The sequence below is a fragment of the Oryctolagus cuniculus genome, chromosome 1, assembly GCF_964237555.1.
Source record: "Oryctolagus cuniculus chromosome 1, mOryCun1.1, whole genome shotgun sequence".
NCBI lineage: Eukaryota > Metazoa > Chordata > Mammalia > Lagomorpha > Leporidae > Oryctolagus > Oryctolagus cuniculus.
The window spans coordinates 134,496,265-134,520,935 of record NC_091432.1 but is presented as its reverse complement, the minus strand read 5'-3'; the positions used below and the strand labels follow the sequence as shown (position 1 = coordinate 134,520,935).

General features: G+C 49.0%; 1 protein-coding gene across 4 annotated transcripts in view; it reads left to right on the top strand.

The window, feature by feature from the left end:
* Positions 1–278: 278 nt before the first annotated feature.
* FRMD3 (FERM domain containing 3) overlaps positions 279–24,671 on the top strand; it is a 284,761-nt gene continuing 260,368 nt past the window's right edge. For 2 of the 4 annotated variants that reach the window (XM_070048872.1, XM_051833763.2), the window contains exon 1: positions 312–624. In XM_070048872.1, the coding sequence (XP_069904973.1) occupies positions 478–624 (147 nt within the window). In that variant the 5' untranslated portion in view covers positions 312–477. Of the gene's footprint in view, positions 625–24,671 lie in introns of all 4 variants that reach the window. The other 2 variants (XM_008274897.4, XM_070048861.1) reach the window with 2 other exon arrangements.

Genomic DNA, 24,671 nt, shown 5'->3' with positions numbered 1-24,671 from the left:
GTGGCTCCTAGGTTCGCTCTGTGTCGCCGCCCGCGGCGAGGTCCCTGGCGCCAAGCAAGTGCAGGGCGCTGTCGGGCGCGCGGGGGAGCCGGGGCAGGGGCGAGCGCCGGCAGCAAGCGGCCGCGGAGGAAGAGGAGGCTGCGGGGCCCAGCCTGACGCAGCGGCCGAGCAGGCCCCCGAGTCGGCCAGCCCTCCGCCGCCGGTTCCAGCGAGCCAGCCGGAGCAGAGGGAGGCGCCCGAGCGCGCCAGCGAAGGAGGCGGGGAAAGGAGCGGGCGAGGCGGAGGCGAGGGAGGGCCCCGCCCGCCGCGCCCTGGCCGCCGGGCATGTGTGGCCGCAGGCGCCCGACGCCGCCGCTGTCCCGGGGCTGAGCCGCGCCCGGGGTCCGGGACGGAGCGTGGCCGAGTGTGTGTGTGTGCGCGCAGGCGAGCGCCGTGCCGGCCCTCGGCCTCCCGCTCGCTCCGCTGGGGCCGCGGTGCATGTTCGCTCCCTGCCGCTGTGTGCCGAGAGGCAGGAGGACCATGAAGATGATCCACTTTCGGAGCTCCAGCATCAAATCGCTCAGCCAGGAGATGAAATGCACCATCCGGCTGCTGGACGACTCGGAGATCTCCTGCTACATCCAGGTGCGGCCGGCGCGGAGCAAGGGTCCAGGGTGCAGGGCGCGTGGAGCCGGGCATGGGGGGCCTCTGCAGGTGGGCGTGCGCGGGTAGGGAGGACCCGGCTGCAAAGCCAGATTTCGCTTCTTCGGCCCTCCGGGGCTGGGGGCGGGGGTCCTAGCCAGGTGTGGGGCGGCGGCATTGTGCCCCGGAGGTGCCGTAGCAGCGCCCGGCCCCTTCCCCAGCCACGCGCCCTGTGCCGTGCCCAGGCTGGGGGCTCAGGGCAGCTGCTTCTGGGGAGTGGCCCCCTCTGGAAATGGGAATCCTGAGAGCAGAGGGGGGCCACTTGCGAATCGCCCGCTCCCTTTCTCCACGTGGAGAAGGCACGCACCAGCCGGGCTCACTCATTTTCTTTATCCCGCGCCCGGGGTACCGTGAGTGCAGGGACCTGCTTCCTGCCCCCGGCCACTCCCTGCCTCTGGTCTTTACTGCGTGGGGCAGTAGCGAAGTTTCCCCCAGAGTGAGCGAGGCTGGGCAGCCTTGGGCTCCAGGATTTGAAGGGATGGGCCACACGCTGTTTGAACTGTAGCTCCTTGCAAAAAAAATGTGTGAAGTGCGTTTCAGAAGAAGGAAGCGGGGTTGGGAGACCAGTAAGTGGGGAGCCGTGCGGGAACCTGGGTTTCCCGGGAAAGCCTTAGAATCTCGGTGGATGTTCGCTGTCGCCCAGGTTGGAGGAGAAGGCAGGTTTCTGGCAGCTTCCTCCTTGGGTAGCAAGTGCCTTTGGGCTTGCAGGAAATCCAGCGTGAGCAGCAAGGGAGAGTGTGTGTGTGTGTGTGTGTGTGCTCGTTTGTGAGCACTGGCGCGGTAGGATGTACCTGCAGGCAGGTGTGCCCGTCTCTCATCACCCCAAGGCTGCCCCACTCTGAGCGCAGGCTCAACCCTAGTTAACTTCTGACATTTAAAGCTACTTAATTATTCATCTTTTGGATGACCCCAGTGTTGAGGCTCTTCAAACACAGGGCACAGCATACAGGTGAATGGGGCTGTGTCTCCCAGAGTCAGGAATCCCCCTCTAGGCTTTGTTAACCACGAATAAATGGAAGGTCTTTCCTTGTTTTCTTTTTGGGGTGTGTGTGTTGCTTGTTTTGTTTTTGATTTTTTTTTTTTTTTTTTTTTTTTTTGCTGGTGCGAGTTTGGGACAAAAGGACAGTGACAGCTACTCTGTTAGGCAACAGCCAGACAAGTTTCGAGGTAGGAAAGGTGGGGCCAGCCCCATGACCTGCCCACAGAGTAAGCTCCCACTGCATTTTCTGGAGGATCTTAAATTTCATTCTGAGCTAAGCAGTACTGCTAGACTTAATCAGAGGATTAGCAGGAGAGGTTGGATGTGGACTGTCTCGTGGGACCAAAGAGGGTGGCTGTCTGGGTCCTTGGCCTGTGTTGAATGGGGAGGGGCCAGTGGCTGGCATGGAAGACAGAGGTCTGTCTGAAAGCCTCTGCCTGTCTGGTCCTCCTTGGAATTGACATTTGGTTCTTTTTTTCTTCATTAGAATAGCTATGTAGTCCCCTTTCAAAGGACGCGTATTTGTTGTCTGGTGTTCCGGGAAACAATAAATTATAGGCAACCTAATAACAGTTTGGAAAGTTTGAGTTTTTATGGCTCAGTGGATGCCAGAGGTTAAAAGGTTGCATTCCAAAATGTTGAATTTGGCCTTGATTTAAAAAAAAACACACCCAGATATTTCATATTGTGGCACACCCTTCTCTGTCCCTGCTGCCTCCAAATGGTGGTGACCTTTTAACCAATTGAAATGCATGGAAAGGTCCTATTTTGATAATTTTGGACCTCATTTCTTCCTAGAGTATTTCAAACCTGGAATTGAAATTGCACTTCCAAGTATCAGGTTACAAAAAAAAAAAAGTTCCTGCTTGTCTGGAGAACAAAAGGAGAAACTGCTCAGGGGGCTTCCTTCAGCCAGGTGCTGGGGTGGCTGCAGGTGGTGACTGAGGGATGAGAGGGACTGTCGCGGGGGCCCCTGTGACGAACTGCAGGTGCCATTTCTCCAGATGCCGTCTCTGGACAGAGCCGTTCACACCTGCTGCGTCTCCGCTATAATCTTTCAAGGTGGGTCATATTCTCATTTTATGAATAAAAGCCCCCAAGACACTGAGAACCTTAGTGACTCGTCCAAGGTCACATATCTAAAAAGGGATTGAGCCCAGAATTGTGTGGCTCCAAAGCTTCGTGTGTGTAGCTGACTTTCAGTGAAGTTTCCAGACACTAAGGGAGAAAAATCCAAGCTGTGGGGGCTGAACCATGACTGGAGGCCAGTAGGGATTCCCTGCCAGTGTGCGAACTTCCCCGGGGCCAGAGGCTGGCGGGAAGGCTGGTGACACAAAGGTCATTGGAACGTCACACTCCGAAGACCACTGGGAACCGTGCCCACCCGCAGGAAACGTGGTGTGGCTTTAAGGGAAACAGTATTCTAAACGCCCTGTTAGATTCTGCTCGTCATATTCTTGCATTTCAGATAGCAGCACCCCAATTCTCCCTGTGCCTTAAGAGATGAAGTCTGAACCAAGCCCAAAGGGGAGTTGCCTGGTTTTGCCCTGATTCCAGGGTTACTGGTGAGGGTTGCACGAGGAGGTTGTGTTCTGCTCCAGTGTGCCTGGCTGCGGAAGGCAAAGTTTTCTTCTTGCTACTTTATTTGGGTTTTGTTTTTTGACCAGGATCTTTGCATCTACTATAATACTGATTATAGGAAGCCGCTTTTGTAAAAACAACGGCTTTCACATCTGTTCCTTTTCCAAGCTATGCAGTTTTGGTGGTATCTTTCACAAGGAAAACTTTCAGACACAGAAGCCCAGGGTGTAGTTTCAGCGGCTGCATAGCCAGTGGCAGTAGGACATGGGCAGCTGCTTCTCACGCCCTCTAGGATGCTGTCCCATCATGGCATTTGTGTGTGGGTGTTTAGGTCCGGTGGAGGAGGAATTCCACATGGACGAGGGGACAGGGCACCAGACAGAGGCCTGCAGAGGGAGGGGCTGCCCAGTGCTCCCCCGTGGGCTGTTGCTGCTTCAGTTAGACTGGGACCTCCCGGTCTTCCCTGTGTGCAGAGCTGATGTGATGATTCACAGCTCTTCCTAATGAACTTGCCGTTTTTAACGCTGACTTTTATTGAGCAGAACAGATTTTTTCGCATTATTCACTCTTTAGCAAAGCCTCGTAAACATTGTTAGAATTGGCTGGAAATTTGTAGTTAATAGAAATTTTGTCATAGCATGTAGTAGGCACTCAGTAAATACAAGAGTACTTCAAAATATTTTTGGAAAATGGAATTAAATATGGTTGTTTTTGTGCAAAAATTTCTTTGAAATTGTGCATGGGTCTTCCTAATATGCATTTTCTATGAATTTTTGAAGGCCCTGTAGATTGGATTTTATTTATTTTTTTGTACCCAAACAAACTTATCTTTCGATTTTGTTTTCCATAAACTGTTGGAAGTTCACTTGGATAGGTGTAGCTTTCCTTTCTAAACTGTAGGAGCATTTTATTCTCGCAGATGCTGCTCACTATTGAATCCCTAATACTTTTAGTTGTAGCTGGCTTCTAGTATGTGTTGATTAAACACTCAGTGAATGAGTGCTAACCTGTCCCATGTTTAATTTAGCTCATTACCTATCAACATCAGGGTAGCGTGACAGCATTGGATTGGGAATCAGATACATGGTTTAATTATGTTGTCTGACACTGAATGAGTCATTTGATATTTGGAGTTAATTTTCTTTATTTGTAAAATACGGGCGTTGGCTTAGAATGATGGGTACCATTTAAAAAGTCTATAGTTTAATTATTATCTAGACAGATTGCATTGGAGCAAACCGTTGCTATTGGCAGAGTGGTTGTACACACGTGATTTTCATAGTGATCCTGCATTATCTCCGTTTTATTGCTGTTACTGTGTTATCAAGTGTTGTCTCATCCGTACACACATGGAAAGTCAGATTCAGAGAGATTAAGCAATTTGGGTCACTTGGCAAATAAATGGATTAGAACCCATGATGTTTGACTCAGAATCCAGGTCTCTCTCTCTCTCTCTCTCTCTTTTTTTTTTAGGCTGTGGCACTGTGTCTTGAGACTTGAGGATTAGAATGCTTTGGGCTGGAAGTAGGGGCCGAGTCAAAGTGGCTTAAATAATAAGGTCACTTACAGTCTTAGCCAGAGGGAAGCCCAGGGATGGGGCAGGTTCAGGATTGTTCCTCTGCTCTGCCTGCACCCAAGGCTTTCCCTCTTCCCACTCTGCCAAGCCCAGCACATCAGCTGTGTCACTGTCACCACCACGGTTATTCGGAAGCTGTGGTGCTGGATCTGGGGCACCACGTCCACCCCACAAAAGGAGGCATTTCCTGGTGCATGGCTTTTGATCCCAGAGGAACACCTTTCCCAGAGGCCCCAGCATTCTTCCCCTCAGGCTGTGCTGGCCAGGACTGGACCACCTGCTCCCGCCCTAGCTATGACGGCTTCTAGGAGTGTGTCTACCTGGTGTCTTCCCTCTCGCTCCTGGGTGCTGGGCTTTGCCATATGGAAAGCATGGAGGTGTGTGTGTGTGTGTGTGTGTGATGAGGAGGAACAGCTACTGGTTAATCAAACTGTAGGGTCTTTTAGACTCTGTCAAATTGGGTTGTGATTAGTGTTCGAGTAAACTTTTCAGAATAATTTAGTAAGTTGTTATCTAAGTCCTGGCCTATTTTAGGCATTCTTTGTACGATCAGCTTCCAGAACAAGAAAGAATACGAGTTAATCTTTTGTAGTTGGTGTTGTTAAATATCAGTCCAGTTCTTACAGATCCGGGGGCGGGGAGGGTAGGTCTGGGCAGCTGTACGGAATCGTTCCCGAGCAGGAGCGAGCTAGGAATGTGTTGCAGGGACAGGATGGCAGAGGGTCTGAGACCTTGTGTTTAGAGAGCACTGCTTGCTAGCGTTTGAACCCTGGCTCTGCCACTGCCTTGTGAGGTGGTGTTGGGCATTCATGTTGCTTCTCTGGGCCTCAGCATGCTCATCTGTAAAGTGTACGCAATAGTGACACGGATTTTCCTGGATTTGCCAAAAGGCCCGAATGAGGGATGGGTGTGCAGTGCTTGGCTTAGTACGCGGCCCGTTGTAGGAGCTGAGAAAAGAGTGACCGTGACTTAGCATTATGTGAAGACATGTTAGAGGTAGCGCTAAGTAGTTGCAAGACTTTGCCTTAGAATGCAGTGATGGGGCCAAGGCTGTGGCATAGAGGGTAAAGCTGTTGCCTGCAGTGCTGGCATCCCATATGGGTGCCGGTTCGAGTCCCGGCTGCTCCACTTCTGATCCAGCTCTCTGTCATGGCCTGGGAAAGCAGTAGAAGATGACCCAGGTTCTTGGGCCTCTGCACCCACATGGGAGACTGGAAGAAGCTCCTGGCTCTTGGCTCCTGGCTTCGGATTGGCCTAACTCCAGCGACCAACTAGGGAATGAACCAGCGATGGAAGACCCCTCTCTCTCTCTCTCTCTTTCTTTCTCTCTCCTCTCCTTCTCTCTCTCTGTAACTCTGCTTTTCAAATAAATAAATAAATCTTAAAAAAAAAGAATGCAGTGACTTTGAGCCCACACTCTGTCACTTCCTGTTCATGCAAGACCTTTAGCGTACTGGGCACAGTTCTTCAGTTGCCAGCCTCCCCTGAGTTGTTGAGATGAAAGATGAGAAAGCGTGCTGTGAATGTTAAAGCGTCACCCAAATGCATTGGATGGGTCTAAAAAAAAAAGGAAAAGGCAGCTTCTTATTTGTTGGAATGGGAGTTGGACGAGCACATGAAAACATGTGTATGCTGAATACCAGGCTCTGATGAAGTCCAAGCTCAGGGCCAGCTGACAGCCACATCTTTTCTGCTGGTAAGGCCAATCCAGCACTTTTCTCTAAAGTCATCTAGAATGTCATTCAGCGTTGAGTGAAAAACCAGACACAAAAGAACAGAGGAGAGAGAGAGAGAGAGAGAGCTTGTTAAATCCCCTGGGCCAGCTCTGCCTGTTTAAGGCCTTGGTCACGTGCGCAGACTTTGCTATTCAGTGTATCCTGAAAACAAAGGTAATTCCACTCCAATGGCCTGCAGAGACGCATCTCTGGGTGTCTTCAAAGCACAGGCAGAGGGTACCAGTGCAGGAAGAGCCAGTGCTGTTAGGGCCTGGTCGTGGCTGCTGTGTCAGCCAGGGGGCTTTGAACTGCGTGCAGCCTGGTCTCACTCAGACCAGCTTTCACATCCGGGGTGTTTACTGCCTCGTATGTTCGGAAGCCCCGGAGTCAGGGCTGGATTCCGTTTTTCCCGGGTTCCCTTGCTTTTGCGTGGGAAGGCTCTGGGGATGGCTTCATCCCTGGGTTGGCAGTGAAGTGGGTATAGCAGGGCCAGTGGTTGCAGTTTCATAGGACCCCCCCCCAACTCCGCCTCCCACGCAGAAGCCCTGCAGTCTTTCTGATCAGACTCCTACTTCCTGTACGAAGCCCAGAGCCAGGCACTGCGGGTTTTTTGTATTTTTTAGTTTACTGTTAGGGACTCAGAGTGCAGTATCGGTTTCCATCCTGGTGATGGCCTCTATGCTGGGATCTGTACCTAAAAACTGGAGATCTGTTCTGTAAGAGGAAGGGGAAAACCACTCCTGGGCAGATGACCAGGAGTGCCTATAGCAGGTGCTTTATCTGCCTCAGTCCAGGGACCTCCTAAAGTTCCTGGGATCCTTTCACAGCGTCTGTGGGGCTCCAGCTATTTTCCAAACAGTACCAAGATAGGGTTTGCCTTTTTTTTTTTTAATCATGGTCTTATTGAAGTATAATTCACATTCCATGTGATATACTTAAGGATACAACTTGATGTATTTACAGGTTTTCCTAACAGTCACCACAATCAATTTTAGAACATTTTCATGATCTCCCTAAGGCTTTGTGCCCTTCGAAGTCGTCTTTCATTTCCCTGGAAACCTCCCAGCCCTAGGCAGTCACTGAGCTGCTTCCGGTCTATAGATTTGTCTATTCTGGACAGTTGATGAAAGTGGAGTTATTCAATATGTGGCTTTTTGGTTTGTTCTAAAGTTAAAATTTATTTTTTCTATTTGAAAGGCTCAGTGACAGAGAAGGAGAAAGAAAGAAAGAAAGAAAGAGGTCTTCCATCCACTGGTTCATTCCACAAATGGCTGCAATGGCAGGGCTGAGTCAGGCCAAAGCCAGGAGCCTGGAACTCCATCCAGGTCTCCCAAGTGGGTGGCAAGGATGCAAGTACCTGGGCCATCCTCTACTGCTTTTACAGGCACATTAGCAGGGAGCTGGGCCTGAAGTGGGGCAGCCAGGAATTGAACTCGTACTCTGCTGTGGGATGCTGGCATCACAGACTACGTAGCTTAACCTGTTACACCATGATGCTGGCCTGTGTGTGTTTTTTTGTGTCTGACTTCTCAGCACAGTGTTTTCAGGTTCATGCATGTTGTAGTCTGGATCAGTACTTTCTTCCTTTTTCTTGTTGAATAGCAGTCCCTTGTGTAAATATGTTATATTTTGTTTACCTACTCTTAACTTGGTGAACTGGGTGGTTTCTCTCTTATTATGGGTTATGTTGCATGAACTTCCTTGTACAAGTTCTGTAAATGCTTTTAGTTTCCTTTGAGTATCTACCTCCAACTGGTATTATGGGGTCACATGGTAACTATGTTAATTTTTTGAGTGATTGCCCAAACTGTTTTTTGAAGTGGCTACACCCTTTTGTATTGCAACCAGAAGTATATAGAAGAGTTTTAATTTCTCCATATCTTCTCTAGCACTTGTTGTTTGTCTGATTGTAATCATTTAAGTGGATGTGGAGGTGTAGCTCATTGTAGGTTCGACTTGCATTTCCTTTATGGTTAATGATATGTTTATTTGTCGTTTGCGTATTCTCTCTGGGTATTATCTATTCAGATACATTGCTTGTTTTTATACTGGGTTGTCTCTTATTACTCAGTGGTAGGAGTTCCTTTGATATTCTGGTTACCAACCCTTTATATAGTAAACATTTTGCAAAATGCTTCCTTGGCCACGGGCAGTCTCTTTACCTCCTTGATGGTCTCAAACTTTTTTTTTTTATTTTGATGAAGTCAGTCCAATTTATATGAAAAATATTTTTTCTCGCTTGTGTTTCTAGTATCAGAGCTAAGAAACGATTGCTCAATCTGAAGTCATGGGGGTTTATGCCTATTTTTACATGGAACAGTTTTGTAGTTTTATATGTAGGACTTTGATGCTTTTTTGGTGGATATATAGTTTATAAACCATAAAATTCACTATGGATTGTAGAATGTTCACAAAGAAGCGCAGTTATCACTGCTGCCTAACTTTAGAATACTTTCATCGCTCCTATGCCTAAACCACGTCCTATCCTTGTGTATGGCGTGAGGTGCGGGCCGGGGTCTATTCTGTGGCACGTGGCTGTCTTGTTCTCCCAGCACCACTTGTCGAAGACCTGATGCTCTCCCCGTTGGATCTGTGTTGTCATTCTGGTTAAGATGTTGTTTGCTTTTTCTGCTCTCATCCTTCTGCGAGTGTACGGTGGATTTTTCCCAAGGCTTTTTGATGTGTGATCCCACGACACATTGAATACCAAACCATGTCGGCACTCGGCTTTCCATTGAGTGAGACATTAAAGATATTTGCGAAAAAATAGAGCAGTGCTACTTTTCTCACTAAATTATTATTGCTTTTAAAGATTCGCTTATTTGGCCGGCACTGTGGCATAGCAGGATAAACCTCCATCTGCTGTGCAAGCATCCCATATGGGCAGTGGTGTGTGTCATGGCTGTTCCACTTCCGATCCAGCTCCCTGCTATGGCCTGGGAAAGCAGTAGAAGATGGCCCATCTCCCCTCGCGAGCGTTCCTGGCCCCGGGGACGCACATGCGGGCCCACCCTGGGACAGGGTCCACCCTGAGACAGGGCCCGGCGGCTCCCGGGGGCCGGGGCAATAAAGGAGACGTCTTCAAAAAAAAAAAAGATGGCCCAAGTGCTTGGGTTCCTGCACCCACGTGGAAGACCCTAAAGAAGCTCCTGGCTCCTGGCTTTGGATCAGCCCAGCTCTGGCCATTGTGGCCATTAAGGGAGTGAACCAGTGGATGGAAGACCTCTCTCTCTCTCTGCTTCTCTGTCTGTAGCTCTACCTCTCAAATAGATAAATAAATAAATAATAATAAGGATTTATTTATTTGAAAGGCAGAATTACAGACAGAGAGGGAGGGACAGAAAGAGAGAGAGAGAGAAAGAGAGAGAGAGAGATCTCCCAACCACTGGTTCCTTCCCCAAATGGCTGCAAAGGCCAAGGCTGGGCTAGGCCAAAGCCAGGAGCCAGGAGCTTCACCCAGGTCTCCCATGTGGGTGCAGGGGCCCAAGTGCTTGGGTCGTCTTCTGCTTCTTTCCCAGGCACATTAGCAGGGAGCTGTATTGGAAGTGGAGCACTTGAGACTCAAACTGGCACCCATATGGGATGTTGGTGTCACAGGAGGCGCCCTAACCTGCTGTGCTACAGCGCTGGTCCCACTAAATTATTTTTTGTTATGAAGTATAGTTATTTTTTGTAGAAATGCATCATTTATATTAATATGCAGTGGGTTTATTGTTATTTTTGAGTGAGTCAATAATGAGATATTTAAAAAAATTCTCAGTAAATATTGACATATACAACCCACACACTCATATTAACAGAAATTCTGCAGATCCTTATTAGTGTAGAGGAGTTTTGAGCTTAAGAGTTGTTGGTGTGGCTGACTGTCAATTTATTTGAGCTTCCTGAAATAAAAAAAAAAAAAACTAAAACAAAATAAAATTCCTAAACGTCTTGCGATTTCAAGATTGCAAGTGACAAGTACTAGAATGATGTCGTTTTAACAGAAAACACCAAATATATGCATGGAAAATGTATTTATGTATATTTGTAATTCTTAGCCATAGTCATGTATGTATTTGTGTTTCAGTGTGCATGGGTGTGGGGCTGTGTGTGCGTGTACACATATACATCACGATGTTAAGAGTAGGGCAGGCCGGCGCCACGGCTCACTAGGCTAATCCTCCGCCTAGCGGCGCAGGCACACAGGGTTCTAGTCCTGGTTGGGGCGCCGGATTCTGTCCTGGTTGCCCCTCTTCCAGGCCAGCTCTCTGCTGTGGCTAGGGAGTGCAGTGGAGGATGGCCCAAGTGCTTGGGCCCTGCACCCCATGGGAGACCAGGAAAAGCACCTAGCTCCTGGCTCCTGCCATCGGATCAGCGCGGTGCTCCGGCCGCAGCGCGCCTCCGCGGCGGCCATTGGAGGGTGAACCAACGGCAAAGGAAGACCTTTCTCTCTCTGTCTCTCTCTCTCACTGTCCACTCTGCCTGTCAAAAAAAAAAAAAAAAAAAAAAAAAAAAAAAAAAAAAAGTAGGGCAAGATAAAGCTCTCTCTCTCTCTCTCTTTTTTAAAGATTTATTTATTTATTTGAAAGAGTTACACAGAGAGAGGAGAGGCAGAGAGAGAGAGAGAGAGAGAGTTCTTCCATCCACTGGTTCACTCCCAAAATGGCTGCAAAAGCCGGAGCTGGGCCAATCCGAAGCCAGGATCCAGGAGCTTCTTCCAGGTCTCCTATGTGAGTACAGGGGCCCAAGCACTTGGGCCATCTTCTACTGCTTTCCCAGGCCACAGCAGAGAGCTGGATCAGAAGTGGAGCAGCTGGGACTTGAACCGGTGCCCATATGGGATGCTGGCACTGCAGGTGGCGGCTTCACCCGCTACACCACAGTGCTAGCCCCAAACAGGCTCTCTTGAAGTAAAGAATTTTCAAATTGTACTTGTAGAGCCATACCTTAATTTGAGACACCCCCCTCTTTGATGATGGAAAATGTATAACAACTGTGCGTGAAATGTTGAAAATGTAAAACCCCTTGAATCAGGTTCATTACTCATTTGAATTATTAACTTGTTATTTATTTTTCTGAGTAAATGTTTTGGGAAAACTGTGAAAAGCATTGAAGGGCTGGAAATACGAGAATTTACCCCACAGAGCATCCACTGCGAGATGCGCGTGGCAGAAGCGATAGACACTGGGGCCTTCCTGGCTCCCTCGTTGTGTGATGGACCGACTCCGCTTGCTCCTCCCGGGCAGCAGCAAGGGCCAGGTGTGTCTCTGGAGATGGGAGAAGCAGCAGGATTCGGGTCGGGGTCCATGAAAGCAGACTTTGCAGCTGAGCTCTGGGAGGGAGGCTTCTCAGGGTGTGGCATTCGTGCATCTTTTGTGCTGTTGTGAAAAGTGTAGATTCTGGGCAGGGACCTGAAATCCTGCGTCTCTAACTTCCTTCCGGGCGGCTGACGGTGGACCACAGCTGGAATGGTGACGCGTTAGTAGGCATTAAGCGTCTCATAATCTTTTTTTTTTTTAATATTTGAAAAGTTATCTGTTTTCATTTTATTGGGGGGGGTTGGAGAGAGAGAGGGAGTTTTATTTGGGGGGGAGTTGGAGAGAGAGAGAGGAGAGAGAGAAAGAGAGAGAGAGGTCTTCCATCTGCTGGTTTACTCCCCAAATGGCCGCAACAGCCAGAGCTGCGCCAATCTGAAGCCAGGGACCAGGAGCTTCCTCTTGGTCTCCCGGCGGGTGCAGGGGCTCAAGAACTTGGGTCGTCCTCCACTGCTTTCCCAGGCCACAGCAGAGAGCTGGACTGGAAGTGGAACAGCTGGGACTCAAACCAGTGCCCATATGGGATGCCAGCACTGCAGGTGGTGGCTTTTACCTGCTACACCACAGCCCCTGGCCCCCTGGGTGGCGTCTTAACTGCTGTGGCTGTCTGTGTCTCATAATATGCTTAATTCCCATCAGTGTGAGGACTGTTCCTTTTTGGCCCTTATCGCCGCCCGTAGTGCTTCACCTGGTGGATTTCCTTTAGCAGGTGTACAGTGAAAGGATGAGGGAGGGAGTGAATGGAGGAAGAAAGCCATTCGGGCGTGTCCGTCGTAGACAGCTCAAGTGCTGTTGCTGGGGACCCAGTGCTTCGTTTCAACTCCCCGTCCCAGCCACATCAGGAGATAGCTTTTCAAACAGGATTTCAGCGATAGCAAACCTGATGAGGTGCTGAATGCCCGTGAGAGCCCAGGCGATCTGGGGTTAGTGATGACCTCCCCATCCCTCTGGGCCTCTTGCTTTTCTGCGGCCAGGACTCTTGGTGGCATTGATGAGGAGCTCTGGCAACAGCTCAGCACAGACAAGTCATTGTGTATCAGCCAGCAGTGTCTGGAAGCCCCCAGGGGCCCAGGGGCCTCAGCTGTTCTTACTCAACTGAAGTGACCCCAAGGGGCAGGGGCCCTGGAGGACAGTGCAAAATGCGTTCTCCCTGTAACATAAGCTCTGGAGCTGTTTGCTTTGGTGACGTTCCCTGAAGGCTCAGGACAGAGAAATGAAGCTGGCTTGAAAAAGGAACATTTTGTATATATTTGTGTACATCTAGCAGTTCTGTTTCTCAAGAGTGAATTAAAGTTTTTTCAAGTCGCCTCAGCCTTATTCAGTAAATACTTGGTAAGAACCTTCTACATGCCAATCACAGAGCTGGGAGCTTGAGATACAAAAGAAAATAAAATCACCAGCAAGAGACTCACAGTCCGTTGGGGTAGGAGAGACGAGATGGATGTAGAGACGGTTGTATGCAGGTGGCAGGCTAAGAGGAGGCATCCGGATCAGGCTGGGGCATCGGTAAGTATCTGGTATTGATGCAACTTGATTAATAATTAAAGGACAAGTGGAAGTCAACTCCAGAAAGAGAAAAGTGCATTACAAGCAATGCGATCCCTTGTTTGGTATACAGCTTTAAGCATGAAAGAGCACGATGATTGGAATCAGGAATGAAGGAAGAGGGAACCTGGGATGAGTCCCCAGTGGTTGGTGTCAGTGACGGGGAACTGGCGATGCCACTCTTGGAGGGACAGTACTGGTCTCAATTTGTGTGGCCCAGTGCACAGTGAGAACACAAGGTTCCTTGTTCAGAATGTATGAAGAATATCAAGGTGGTGACAGAAGACATTAAACCAAGTACAGGGCTCTTTGAAGCACGGGTCCCTGAACCAATGCACGGGTCACTGCCCATGAAACTAGCCCCGTAGAGACAAACTAGAGGAGGAGCAGGCGGGGTGGAGACGATGTGTCCTGCTTAGGTACATTGATGTTGAGGTGCCTGTGTGGCATCCGAGTGACAAGTCTCAGCAGACAGGTGGATCTAGGAATGAGAGTTACCAGAGACACAGAGCCGACATGGAGACGTAGGTCATGTCCCTGCAGTGGGTGGGACAGAACCACCCTGGACTGGTCCTTGTTATTTTGGAATATGAGCTCTGAAATTCTTTCCAAGAACAGATGATGACTTTTCCTTTGTTAGATAGCTCTGTCCTGAACTAGTCTCCATTTTCTCCTGCACCTAGACAGCCAAACCAGGGCTACCAGTGGGAACATGTTTTCCTGTCCTTCATGTCTTAGCTTGGACTAGCCAATGAAGAAAGCCTTAATGTTGTCAGTTTCAGAGCCTAGACCTTCCATTGTAGAGGGTTTCCCTTTGAGATGGTTTCATGAGCAGTAAATAGATAACACATTTATAAAGTCCTATCAGGATGGTACAAAATTATGCGTGTTATTTGAGGAGTAGCTTTGCAAGTTGTGACACAATTATTTATCCTTTATTTGGTATTTATTTATATCTTGGATGCCTCCTGTGGATTTTCTGTTCTACTCTTTTTTCAAAGGATTATTTTGAATATTAATTCAGATAGTTCAAGTTCTAGAAAATCAAAGAAATAATATTACCAATTATTACTAATCTTAGATGTACAACAGAATGTTGTCTGAATGCATTTATCTGTTATGCCAAGCTTTGAAATATGGTTATTGTGTTGCATGGGAAAGCAGTTAATAGCATTAATAGCATGTTTAGTTAATAGCATGTTAATAGATCAGGGTTTGGTTTATCATGTCTTCTCCCAGAGATATAATTGGTTGCTTTATGTCTATAGGTGTTGACAGTAAGTATTGACTTGAAAGTGAAGGTAGACTGATGCAGGGTCTTCACACACAAACTGAAAATCCAAACACAACATCACTTACTAATGGATGCCAAGATGCACTTCAACAGCTTTCGAAAGAAATCAGTGACTCACTAGCCTTCTCACTAGAAGGGAGTTTGGAAGCCCCATCAACACGTTGTCTAATAATGCTTCCTGGGTATTTCTAGCTGGCGTTGTATTTTGGAGGGTCTATGCGCGTTTTGCTGCCTGTTGGTTTGCAGCCATGCCAGTCCTTGTGAGCCCTGTGCTGTGGAGGTCCTGGCGGTGGTGGTGTGAGTATTCCGGGCTCCTTGTTTAGCCGCAGGCTGCTTCTTCCCTTGCATTTCTCCTACCGTCTGCAGTAGTGTAGTAAGGATGTGTATTAGCTGGCTGAGGTCCGAGAAGTACTGTGTGGTTAGCCAAGGTTCTCATAGTTAGCGAGATTGGGTGGGGCATTGTGTCCTGAGTTCTAGGTCTGCTCCTGCTGGACTAAATACTACCATTGTTTTGTTGTTGAGCCCTGCCTGGTAGTCTCAGTGAGGTAAGTCTTTTCTGCCGACAACCTTTTAAATAGTGCAGTAGAAAAACTGTACACTGATCCCACCTCTGGGCAGAGAAAGCGGACTGGTGCCTTACTTAGGACTGCCGCCCAAGTGCAAAGTCGAAACTTTTTTCCCATTTACCTTCTTTAGTAGCCTGCCACTACCTCGTGTTCTTAGGAATATTTTTCTGTGTATCCTAACCAGATAATTGAAAGGTATCCAGCCCCTCTTTCTTTTCCATCGCTTATTTAGAATGGTAGAGATATTACTTATAGTTTGAAATTTCATGTGAACTCCCAAGAAATTGCAAAGCAAAAGTAAGAAAGGATGATGTATGTCAATAGGATTTGCTGTCCTCTCGGGTGCGTTACCTTGTTGTTTTGAGATTGACTCTGGAGTTTGAAATCTTAGCAATTCTGGAGCTTGCTTTTGTAGAGAATGTCTAGAAAAAATAGGAGAACGAAGTTCGTTCTGGTTACGCACTAGCTGCAGCCTTGTCAGACTTTCTTAGTTTTGAAGGCTGAGGCAGGAGAGTAATAAAGTCTCTGGAGTCATGGGGAAAAACACACTCCACTTCTTTGACAGCACTCGGAGCTTGTCAGGGGCAGTGCCTTGTCTCCAAGCCTCCAGGGGGATGTATTTCTGCTGAGGGGCATTGTGGCCCAAGAGGGCACCTTCAGTGACACCTCCTGCCATGGTTCCTCCACCAGGTGTAGATGGCATCTTCGTGGTGTACTGCTGAGTAAAAGAAAAAGGAGGAGGAAAAGTTAGGAGTTCAAGGGCAGCCGTGAAGCCCAGGTTTGCAGCGCCAGCAGCCGTGTGGTAATTTGAGGCAGGCGAATTAGAAGAACGAAGCAGATTTTAATCATATGCTACCAAGAGGAAGGTGGCTTAGGTTCATCTGCCAGACTGTATCTCCATTAGGAAAGGGAGACTTTGTAATGCTCTTCTCCAGTATGTATTGTGACAGATTTCTCTCTTCCTTTCTTCCAGGCTTTCTTCGGTATACTCACGGGGTGGGAAATGCCAGTCTTTTTCTGCCACAGTGCATACAGCAGTTGTTAAATAGCAAATATTTTCTTGGAGCTGGTGGAATTGGAGAGAGAGAGAGAGAGAGAGAGAGAGAGAGAGAGAGAGAGAGACTGATTTTTTCGAGATGCAAGGTCTTTACCTTTTGTTAGATTCCAGTTTGGAAACTTAAAAAAGTGTCTCTTCCTAGCCATCCACACAGCAGATTGGGCATATCTCTGTCAGGGACAGAGATGACACCAAAAGATTAGTAAGAATATGGTCCTTGGGGCTGGCGCTGTTGCTCAGTGGGTTAACATCCTGGCCTGAAGCACCGGCATCCCGTATGGGTGCTGGTTCTAGTCCCGGCTGCTCCTCTTCCAATCCAGCGCTCTGCTGTGGCCTGGGAAAGCAGGGGAAGATGGCCCAGAAGAAGCTCCTGGCTCCTGACTTTGGATTGGCACAGCTCCGGCCATTGGGGCCATCTGGGGAGTGAACCAGTGGATTGAAGACCCCTCTCTCTGTCTCTATCTCTCTCTGTAACTCTGTCTTTCAAATAAATAAAATAAATCTTAAAAAAAAAGAATATGGTCCTTGTTAGTCTAGTGGGGTAGAAAAATGGCCTCAAGGTAGAACCGTTACTGAAACCCCACCGGGGTGTTGTTGGAGCTCCTAAAGGGACCAGAAATAGGACCAAAATGCTGGCTGGGGAGGCATCGCCTTTCCTTAAATCCCAAGTCACTCTCCTCCAAAGGCACTACTTCTTAAAAGGACATCTTTGAAATGGATCTCTGGCATTTTCTCACTAGCATTTAAAGTGTGAGTGAGAGCATCTTCAAGAACTTTGCTCTTTTTCTGGCAAATAGCTCGGCACAAACTGCACTTGCTACAGAATGTGAGTTGAAGGCAAGTCACTTCCCACCCGATTTGCACTCACAAGGTATCTCTGATGTAGACATTTTGGAGCATCCACGGGGACTCTGATCTAGCCTGGGAAGGACCCAGAAGCTTTCTGGAGGAGGTGATGTCGGAGGCAAGGTTTTTTGACATTGATTTTTATTTATTTGGAAGGCCGAGTTACAGAGAGACAGAGGGTGTTTAGCCTAACGGTTTAGCCTGGGTTTGATTCTTGCCTCCAGTTCCAGACTGCAGATTCCTGCTAATGTACAGCCTGGGAAGATGACTTGAGTAACTGGGTTTCTGCCATCACCCCCACCCATGTGGGAGACCTGGATTGAGTTCTGGCTGCTGACCCTAGCTTGTCTCAGCTCTGGCCATTGCTGAATTTTGGGGAGTGAACCAGTGATGGAATGATTTGAGAGTTCTCACTGTCTGTCTCTGTCTCTTTGCCTCCCAAGTAAATAAATAGGAAGGTAACTCAGAAACCCCACAGAGGCACGGTTTGTTTAAGCCAAATTTACCTGAAGAATTGTTTAGCCAGGAGTACCTTAGCTCAAACTTCCCGAGCTGGAGGTGAGATTTGTTGGATGTTTTGTCCCAGGCTTTAGATGCCCTAATTATTATTATTATTATTATTATTATTATTATTATTTGAAAAGCATTCCCCCTCCAGGGACACTGGAATTTGAGAGTTCTTAATTGAAGTCTTAAACTTTTATGTGCCGTGGGGGAGTGGTGATGGATCCATGACCAGTGATGAAGCAAGTCTTTCTTAGCTACAGATCAGGATACCTGGAGACCCGTCCACCGCACCACACCCCTGCGAGTGTAGACCTGAGCCCAATCAGAGAGGGCCTGCAGAAGCTCCAAGAAATGAGTTGAGCGCGGGTGCAAGGAGCTGGAAATGGCCTCCTTATGTGCGTCACGCCGGGGCTGTCCAGCAAAACTTTGACAACCATGAAGCTGGAAAATATAGTTTATATATATTTAAATATTTATTTGAAAGGCAAAGTGAGAGAGAGAGAGAGAGGAACTGAGAGAAGAAGAGATCTTCCATGTGCTGGTTCACCTCCCCAGGTGCATCAGCGGGGAGCTGGACCCGAATTGGAGCAGCTGGGTCTGGAACTGGCGCTCATATGGGGTGCTGGTGTTGTAGGCAGGAGCTTAAACTGCTGCATCACAATGCTGGCCCCAGGAATTTAGGTTTTTATAGGAAACATGCATCTTTCTCAGGGAGCTCCCAGAGTCTAGAGAGTGAAGGGACCCACTTGACCTGGGAGAGGACTGGGTGGAATATCATGTGTGCGGTTCTGTGCACTTAACCATCAGGTATTGTTTACATGAGTTTAACACTGCCGTGTTTTCTCCTTGGTTCCCAATAGAAGCGACTTACAGTGACTTAGAAAAAGGAAATCCAGTCCCAAAATGTGGAAGTCAACAGACCTTTTTAAGTCAGCATTCCTTTTGGAGATAATACTCTCTCTCTTTCTCTCTCTCTCTCTCTTTTTGACAGGCAGAGTTAGACAGAGAGAGAGAGAGAGAGGGAGAGAGAGAGAGAGAGAAAGGTCTTCCTTTTTCGTTGGTTCACTCCCCAAATGGCCGCTATGGCTGGCGTGCTGCGCTGATCCAAAGCCAGGAGCCAGGTGCTTCCTCCTGGTCTCCCATACGGGTGCAGGGCTCAGGGACTTGGGCATCCTCCACTGCACTCCTGGACCACAACAGAGAACTGGACTGGAAGAGGAGCAACCGGGACAAAATCCTGTGCCCTGACCGGGACTAGAACCTGGGGTGCCCGCGCCGCAGGTGGAGGATTAGTCTAGTGAGCTGCGACGCTGGCCCATAATACTCTCTTTAATAAAAATTGTAAATGTACTTAGCAAAAGTTCAAGTGATATAAAAGATAAGCTAATGAAAAATCAAGCCTCTCCCCATAGCTGATGCTAGACGTCTTTCTAGCATCAGAGGTGACCACTGCCACGGGAGTCTTGGGGCTGCATTCCCAGGATTTACTTTTGCCTTCTAGAAATTGACGTGGACCACCTCATCATGGCAACGTCTGTATGGGCCACAATGACCTGGTGTGGCTGACCCGTCTGGAGCTAGAAGTGAGAGGTGTTTTTTTTTTTTTTTTTTTTTTTTTTTTTTTTTAGATTTATTTATTTATTTGAAGGCAGAGTTACAGAGAAGCAGAGGTGGAAAGAGAGAGAGAGAGGTCTTCCATCCACTGGTTCACTCCCCAGATGGCCTTAATGGCTGAAGCTGCACTGATCCGAAACCAGGAGCCAGGAGCTTCTTCCGGGTCTCCCATGCAGGTGCAGGGGCTCAATGACCTGGGCCATCTTCCACTGCTTTCCCAGGCCATAGCAGAGAGCTGGATTGGAAGTGGAGCAGCTGGGGCTTGAACCAGCACCCATGTGGGATGCCCGCACTGCAGGCAGCAGCTTTGCCTGCTATGCCACAGCACTAGCTCCTAGTGTTTTTTTTTTTTTTTTCTCAGTGTCTGAACACCCTCAGAAGTGTTGAAGCCCTTCTGTATTCATAGTTCTCCACGCTCCTTTATTCTTGTTGGTGGGCTTGCGTTTGCGCCAGATGATTGAGACTCCCATCCCGGGTCTTCCTTCCGTGTGGCGTTTCAGTTCTCACCTGTCCAGAGCCCTCGTGCCCTTCCCTTTCTCTGCTTGCCTCTGAGCCCCGCAGACTTAGGATGCCTTCAGAGACGACCTCTCCTCCCAAGGGCCCTGATTAAAGCTCCTCTCTCCTCCGTGATGCTGAGCGGGAGGTGCTGAAAGACATCTGATGTGCGAGAGTCCCCCCAGGGCACAGGGGCCTCCTTAGATCCCATAGGACTTCGGAGAGTGAGGGGCGGGAGAGGAGAGGAGGCTGGCCCCTGGCAGGAGGACAGCAGCGAGGGAGGACATTTGCTCAGGCAGACGTGAGCCTGATGTGCAGTGGAGGGTGTTGGGTAGATACTCCCGCAGGAGTTCCTGTGCCCGATTCTGCAGGAAGGCTCATGCAGGTTCACAATGGCCAGGGCTGGGCCAGGGTGAAGCCAGAAGCCAGGAACTTCCTCCAGGTCTCCCTTGAGAGTAGCAGGGCCCCAGTCATTTGTGCCATCTTCTGTTGCTTTTCCCAGGCCAGTAGCAGGGAGCTGGATCGGAAGTGGAGTAGCTGGGACTCGAACTGGTGCCCATGTAGGATGCCAGTGCTGCACGTGGTAGCTTAACCTGCTATCCCTCAGTGCCAGCCCCTGTTGGTTCATTTCTAAAATGTCCACAATGACTGGGGCTGGGCAAGACTGAAGCCAGGAGCTCAATACAGGTCTCCCACATGGAGGGCAGGGACCCAAGTACTTGAGCCATCATCTACTGCCTTCCCAGGGTGTGTGTTAGCAGGGAGCTAGAATCAGGAGTGGATCTGGGGTTTGAATCCAGACCAGATTCCCATCCCAGAGTCTTCTCTCTGAAGTGCCATCCCCAACCCCTTGTCCCTTGTTTATAGCACTTAACGGCTGTTCATCAGCTTGTTCATCTCTGTGCGCCTGTTTGTGAGCCGTCTTCCCTGCCGACTGGCAGCTCTGTGAACATCCAGTGTCTAGCATGTCTGCAGTGCCTGGGGATCCATAAAAATATTGTTCAGCCAGAAGACTATGTCCAGGAATACACTTTACGGAACACCAGTGATAGTGACAGCTTGCCGAGCACGGGGGGTGCCAGCCGGCGTGGTGGGCACCTTTCATTCCATTGGATCCCCAGAAGCATCCCTAGGCACTGGGCATTCATGTCCACATTTTACAGATGAGGAAAATGAGCAAGGGAAATGTTGGGTGTCCTGACACATGTCTCACGACCGGCGAGTGGCCGAGATGTGAACCTGGGAAGTCGTCCCCGGGGATGACGTCAGCCTGGAGCGGAGACCTTACAGAGGGCAGGTTTCTGTCTTACAGGTGCACAGCCAGTTGGCCTCAGCAGTGTAGACGGAGATGCCACATGAGTTCCTGGTCGATGTTTTGAGCAATTGTGAATTGCTTAGGTACCAAGACAGAAATACTTACCCATATTGAATCCTAATTGAACATTGTTGTTGAAATGAAAGCCAAGAGACTCAGCAGCTGTGGCTGTGTTTACTTATTTTTGTTAACAAATAGGGGAGATAAATCCACCCTGATGCCATCAGCCCCTTCTGGGGCTCCTTAGCGCTGGTGAGTATTTTCATTTTTATGATATCGTATTTTGCAGAATACCTGAAAACCATTTTCACCATCCGGGGTGCCCAGAGAGCACTCAGTTTGATCCATTTTCCTGCCAGGAGATCTGAAGCTGGGAGAAATAAGAGGCCTAAATGAGCACCCTGCTCTCAGCAAGCTGCCTCCTTCCTGGGTCCATCCCGTGCCTCACTGCCTTGCCTCCTCCGTGGCTCTTCCCTTTTTTGTAGCACATTAATATTTTTGTAGAGTGCCACAGATTGCATTTATTGATCTTTTCCTAAGGAAGCCACGAAGTAGGGAAGGAGGAGAACCCGGTAGAATCCAGGTCCTACACCAGGTCTAGGTTAGAGAGTTGGCCCTGGCTGGAGCTAACACTTCTACGAGGGACCAAGTGTATTTTTGGAACAAGAGTCAGTGCTGTTCAGAGTCTTTGAGTGGGGACTGCCTTTATCTTAGTATTATTTTTTAAAGTTTTATGTTTGCTGATTTTATTTATTTAAAGGGCAGAGAGAACAAGAGAGCGAGAGCGAGAGAGAGAGAGAGAGAGAGTCTTCCATCCGCTGGTTTACTCCCCAAGATGGTTGCAATGGCTGGAGCTGTTCTGATCCGAAGCCAGGAGCCAGGAGCTTCTTCCGGGTCTCTCACCTGGGTACAAGGGCCCAAGGACTTGGGCCATCTTCTACTGCTTTCCCAGGCCATAGTAGAGAGCTGGATTGGAAATGGAGTAGCTGGGACACAAACCGGCACCGATATGGGATGCCAGCACTGTAGGTGGCTGCTTTACCCACTATACCACAGTGCCGACTCTCCCCCCATCTTTATCTTTTAAAACGGTTTTATTGGGACACAATACACATTCCTTATAACTCACCACTTAAAGTGCGTGATCAGTGGCTTCTACTGTGTCTGTGGGGATGTGCAGCTGTCACCACTGTCAACTTGGTAACATTTCACCATCCCTGGAGGAAGCCCAAACCCCTTCGCTGTCACTGTCTCAGATACCTGCATTTTTCCTGGTCCCGGGCAGCTGCTGATTTACTTTGTGTCACTATATATTTGCCTTTGCTGGATATCTCGTGAAAATAGACTCATATGTTTTTGACGGGCTTCTTCCATTTGGCATGGTGTTTTCAGGTGCGTTTGTGTTGTAGCATGTCAGAGGGTTTTCTTTTTTTGCCACATGATGTTCTGTGGTGTGGACCTGTCACCTTTTGTTGATGCGTTGCTTCGGTTGTTTCCACTCGCTGGCTGTTAGGAATACTGCTGCTGAGAGTGTCCGTGTAGAGGCTTGTGGAGCTGTGTGTTCTCATTAACCTAAGAGGAGAGTTACTGGGTCATGTGGTAACGTCTTAAGGCACTGCCAGGTCATTTTCCAAAGCAGCTGCTCCGTGCTACATTCCCACTGCTGGTATCTGAGGATTGTGATGACTCGACATCTCCATCAGTAATATTTGTCATTATCTGTATTAGTCAGCTTTCTGTTAACTTCCAGTAACATACCCGAGAGGAGTTACTTGGGAGGGAAGAAGGTCTATTTCAGCTTGCAGTTTGGAGGTTCACAGTCCAAGATCAGGGGGCCCCATCAGTTCAGGTTCATGGTAAGGCCAGCAGATGGTGGAAAAATGATCACATGGTGAGCCAGAAGGCAGAGAGAGGGAGAGAGGGAGAGAGGGAGGGAGGGAGGGAGAGAGGGAGAGAGGGAGGGAGAGAGGGAGAGAGGGAGAGAGGGAGGGAGAGAGGAGAGAGGGAGAGAGGGAGAGAGGGAGGGAGAGAGGAGAGAGGGAGAGAGGAGAGAGGGAGAGAGGGAGGGAGAAAGGGAGGGAGAGAGGGAGGGAGGGAGGGAGAGAGGGAGAGAGGGAGGGAGAGAGGAGAGAGGGAGAGAGGGAGGGAGAGAGGGAGGGAGAGAGGGAGAGAGGGAGGGAGAAAGGGAGGGAGAGAGGGAGGGAGGGAGGGAGAGAGGGAGAGAGGGAGGGAGAGAGGGAGGGAGAGAGGGAGAGAGGGAGGGAGAAAGGGAGGGAGAGAGGGAGGGAGGGAGGGAGAGAGGGAGAGAGGGAGGGAGAGAGGAGAGACGGAGAGAGGGAGGGAGAAAGGGAGGGAGAGAGGGAGGGAGGGAGGGAGAGAGGGAGAGAGGGAGGGAGAGAGGGAGGGAGGGAGGGAGAGAGGGAGAGAGGGAGGGAGAGAGGAGAGAGGGAGAGAGGGAGAGAGAGATACCATCTACTGGTTCATTCCCCAAATACCTGCAATGACCAGGATGGGTCTGGGGCTGAAGCTGGGAGCCAGGAACTCAGTTAAGGATACGTATCCCATGTGATTGGCAGGGATCCCACTACTTGAACATTCACTTCTGTCTCCCAAGGGGTACGTTAGAGAAACTTAGAATCAACAGCAGGAGCCAGGACTCGAACCCAGGCGTACCAGCCAGCATCTTATCTGCCGTGCAGAATGCTTGCCCCTTGCCTATGTATTTTTCCTGTACTTGGCTTGATTTTCTTGCTGGTGGCTACAATGTGGCAGGTGAGCATAGTGGACCTCCTGTCTTCAGGAAGCCTCATGTCTCTGGGGGCTGCACTGCTGCCTGAGCCTTTTGCATTTGGAGGACTATACAGCCCACGTCATGGAAGTTTCTAAAGGTCGTGGTGCTTTGACCAGACATTGGCTTGTCAGTCCCACAGCACGGAGAATCTGGTGCTTTCCAGCTATTCTGGGTCTTCACAGAATGGGTAACTAAGCCCAGTCCTCGAGGGGTTGAGGACAGTCTTTTTTTTTTTTTTCTTCTTCAGTAAGTCCTTTATTTTGAGATCGCTGTAGATTCACAGTTGTAAGGAGCTATACTGAGGGATCCCAACCTTGGAACTATTTTTGCTGTGGGAGAAAATGAGGATTTACTGAGGCACTGGAAAATAACTCTGGAAATGTGCCAAGAATCCAAACTATTTCTGCTGCCATCAGCTCCCTGGTTTTCCCAGGATGAGGACCACATGACCGACAATCAAAGGAGCTGCTCCGGGGGAGTGGTTATTTATTGACAGCGGCTCCTCAGCCCTGCGATTCCTTTCAGCTTCAAGCAGACAAACCTAAGAACACAACCCCTTGTCTTTCTTCCCATCCTGTTCTTAATGGTCACTTGCTAATATTGAATCTTTTTGGTGCTGGTTACTGCTGCTGCCTCTAATCTGTGTAGGTTTTACAAGATATGATGCACCTGCCAAAGATCTCATTTCAACTTAAACCTCCCCATAGTGGAGGATGAAAAAAAGTCCTCAAAGTGAAGAGTGTTACTGAGCTAGGGGCTGGCGCTGTGGCATAGCGGTAAAGCCACTGCCTGCAGTTCCAGCATGCCATGTG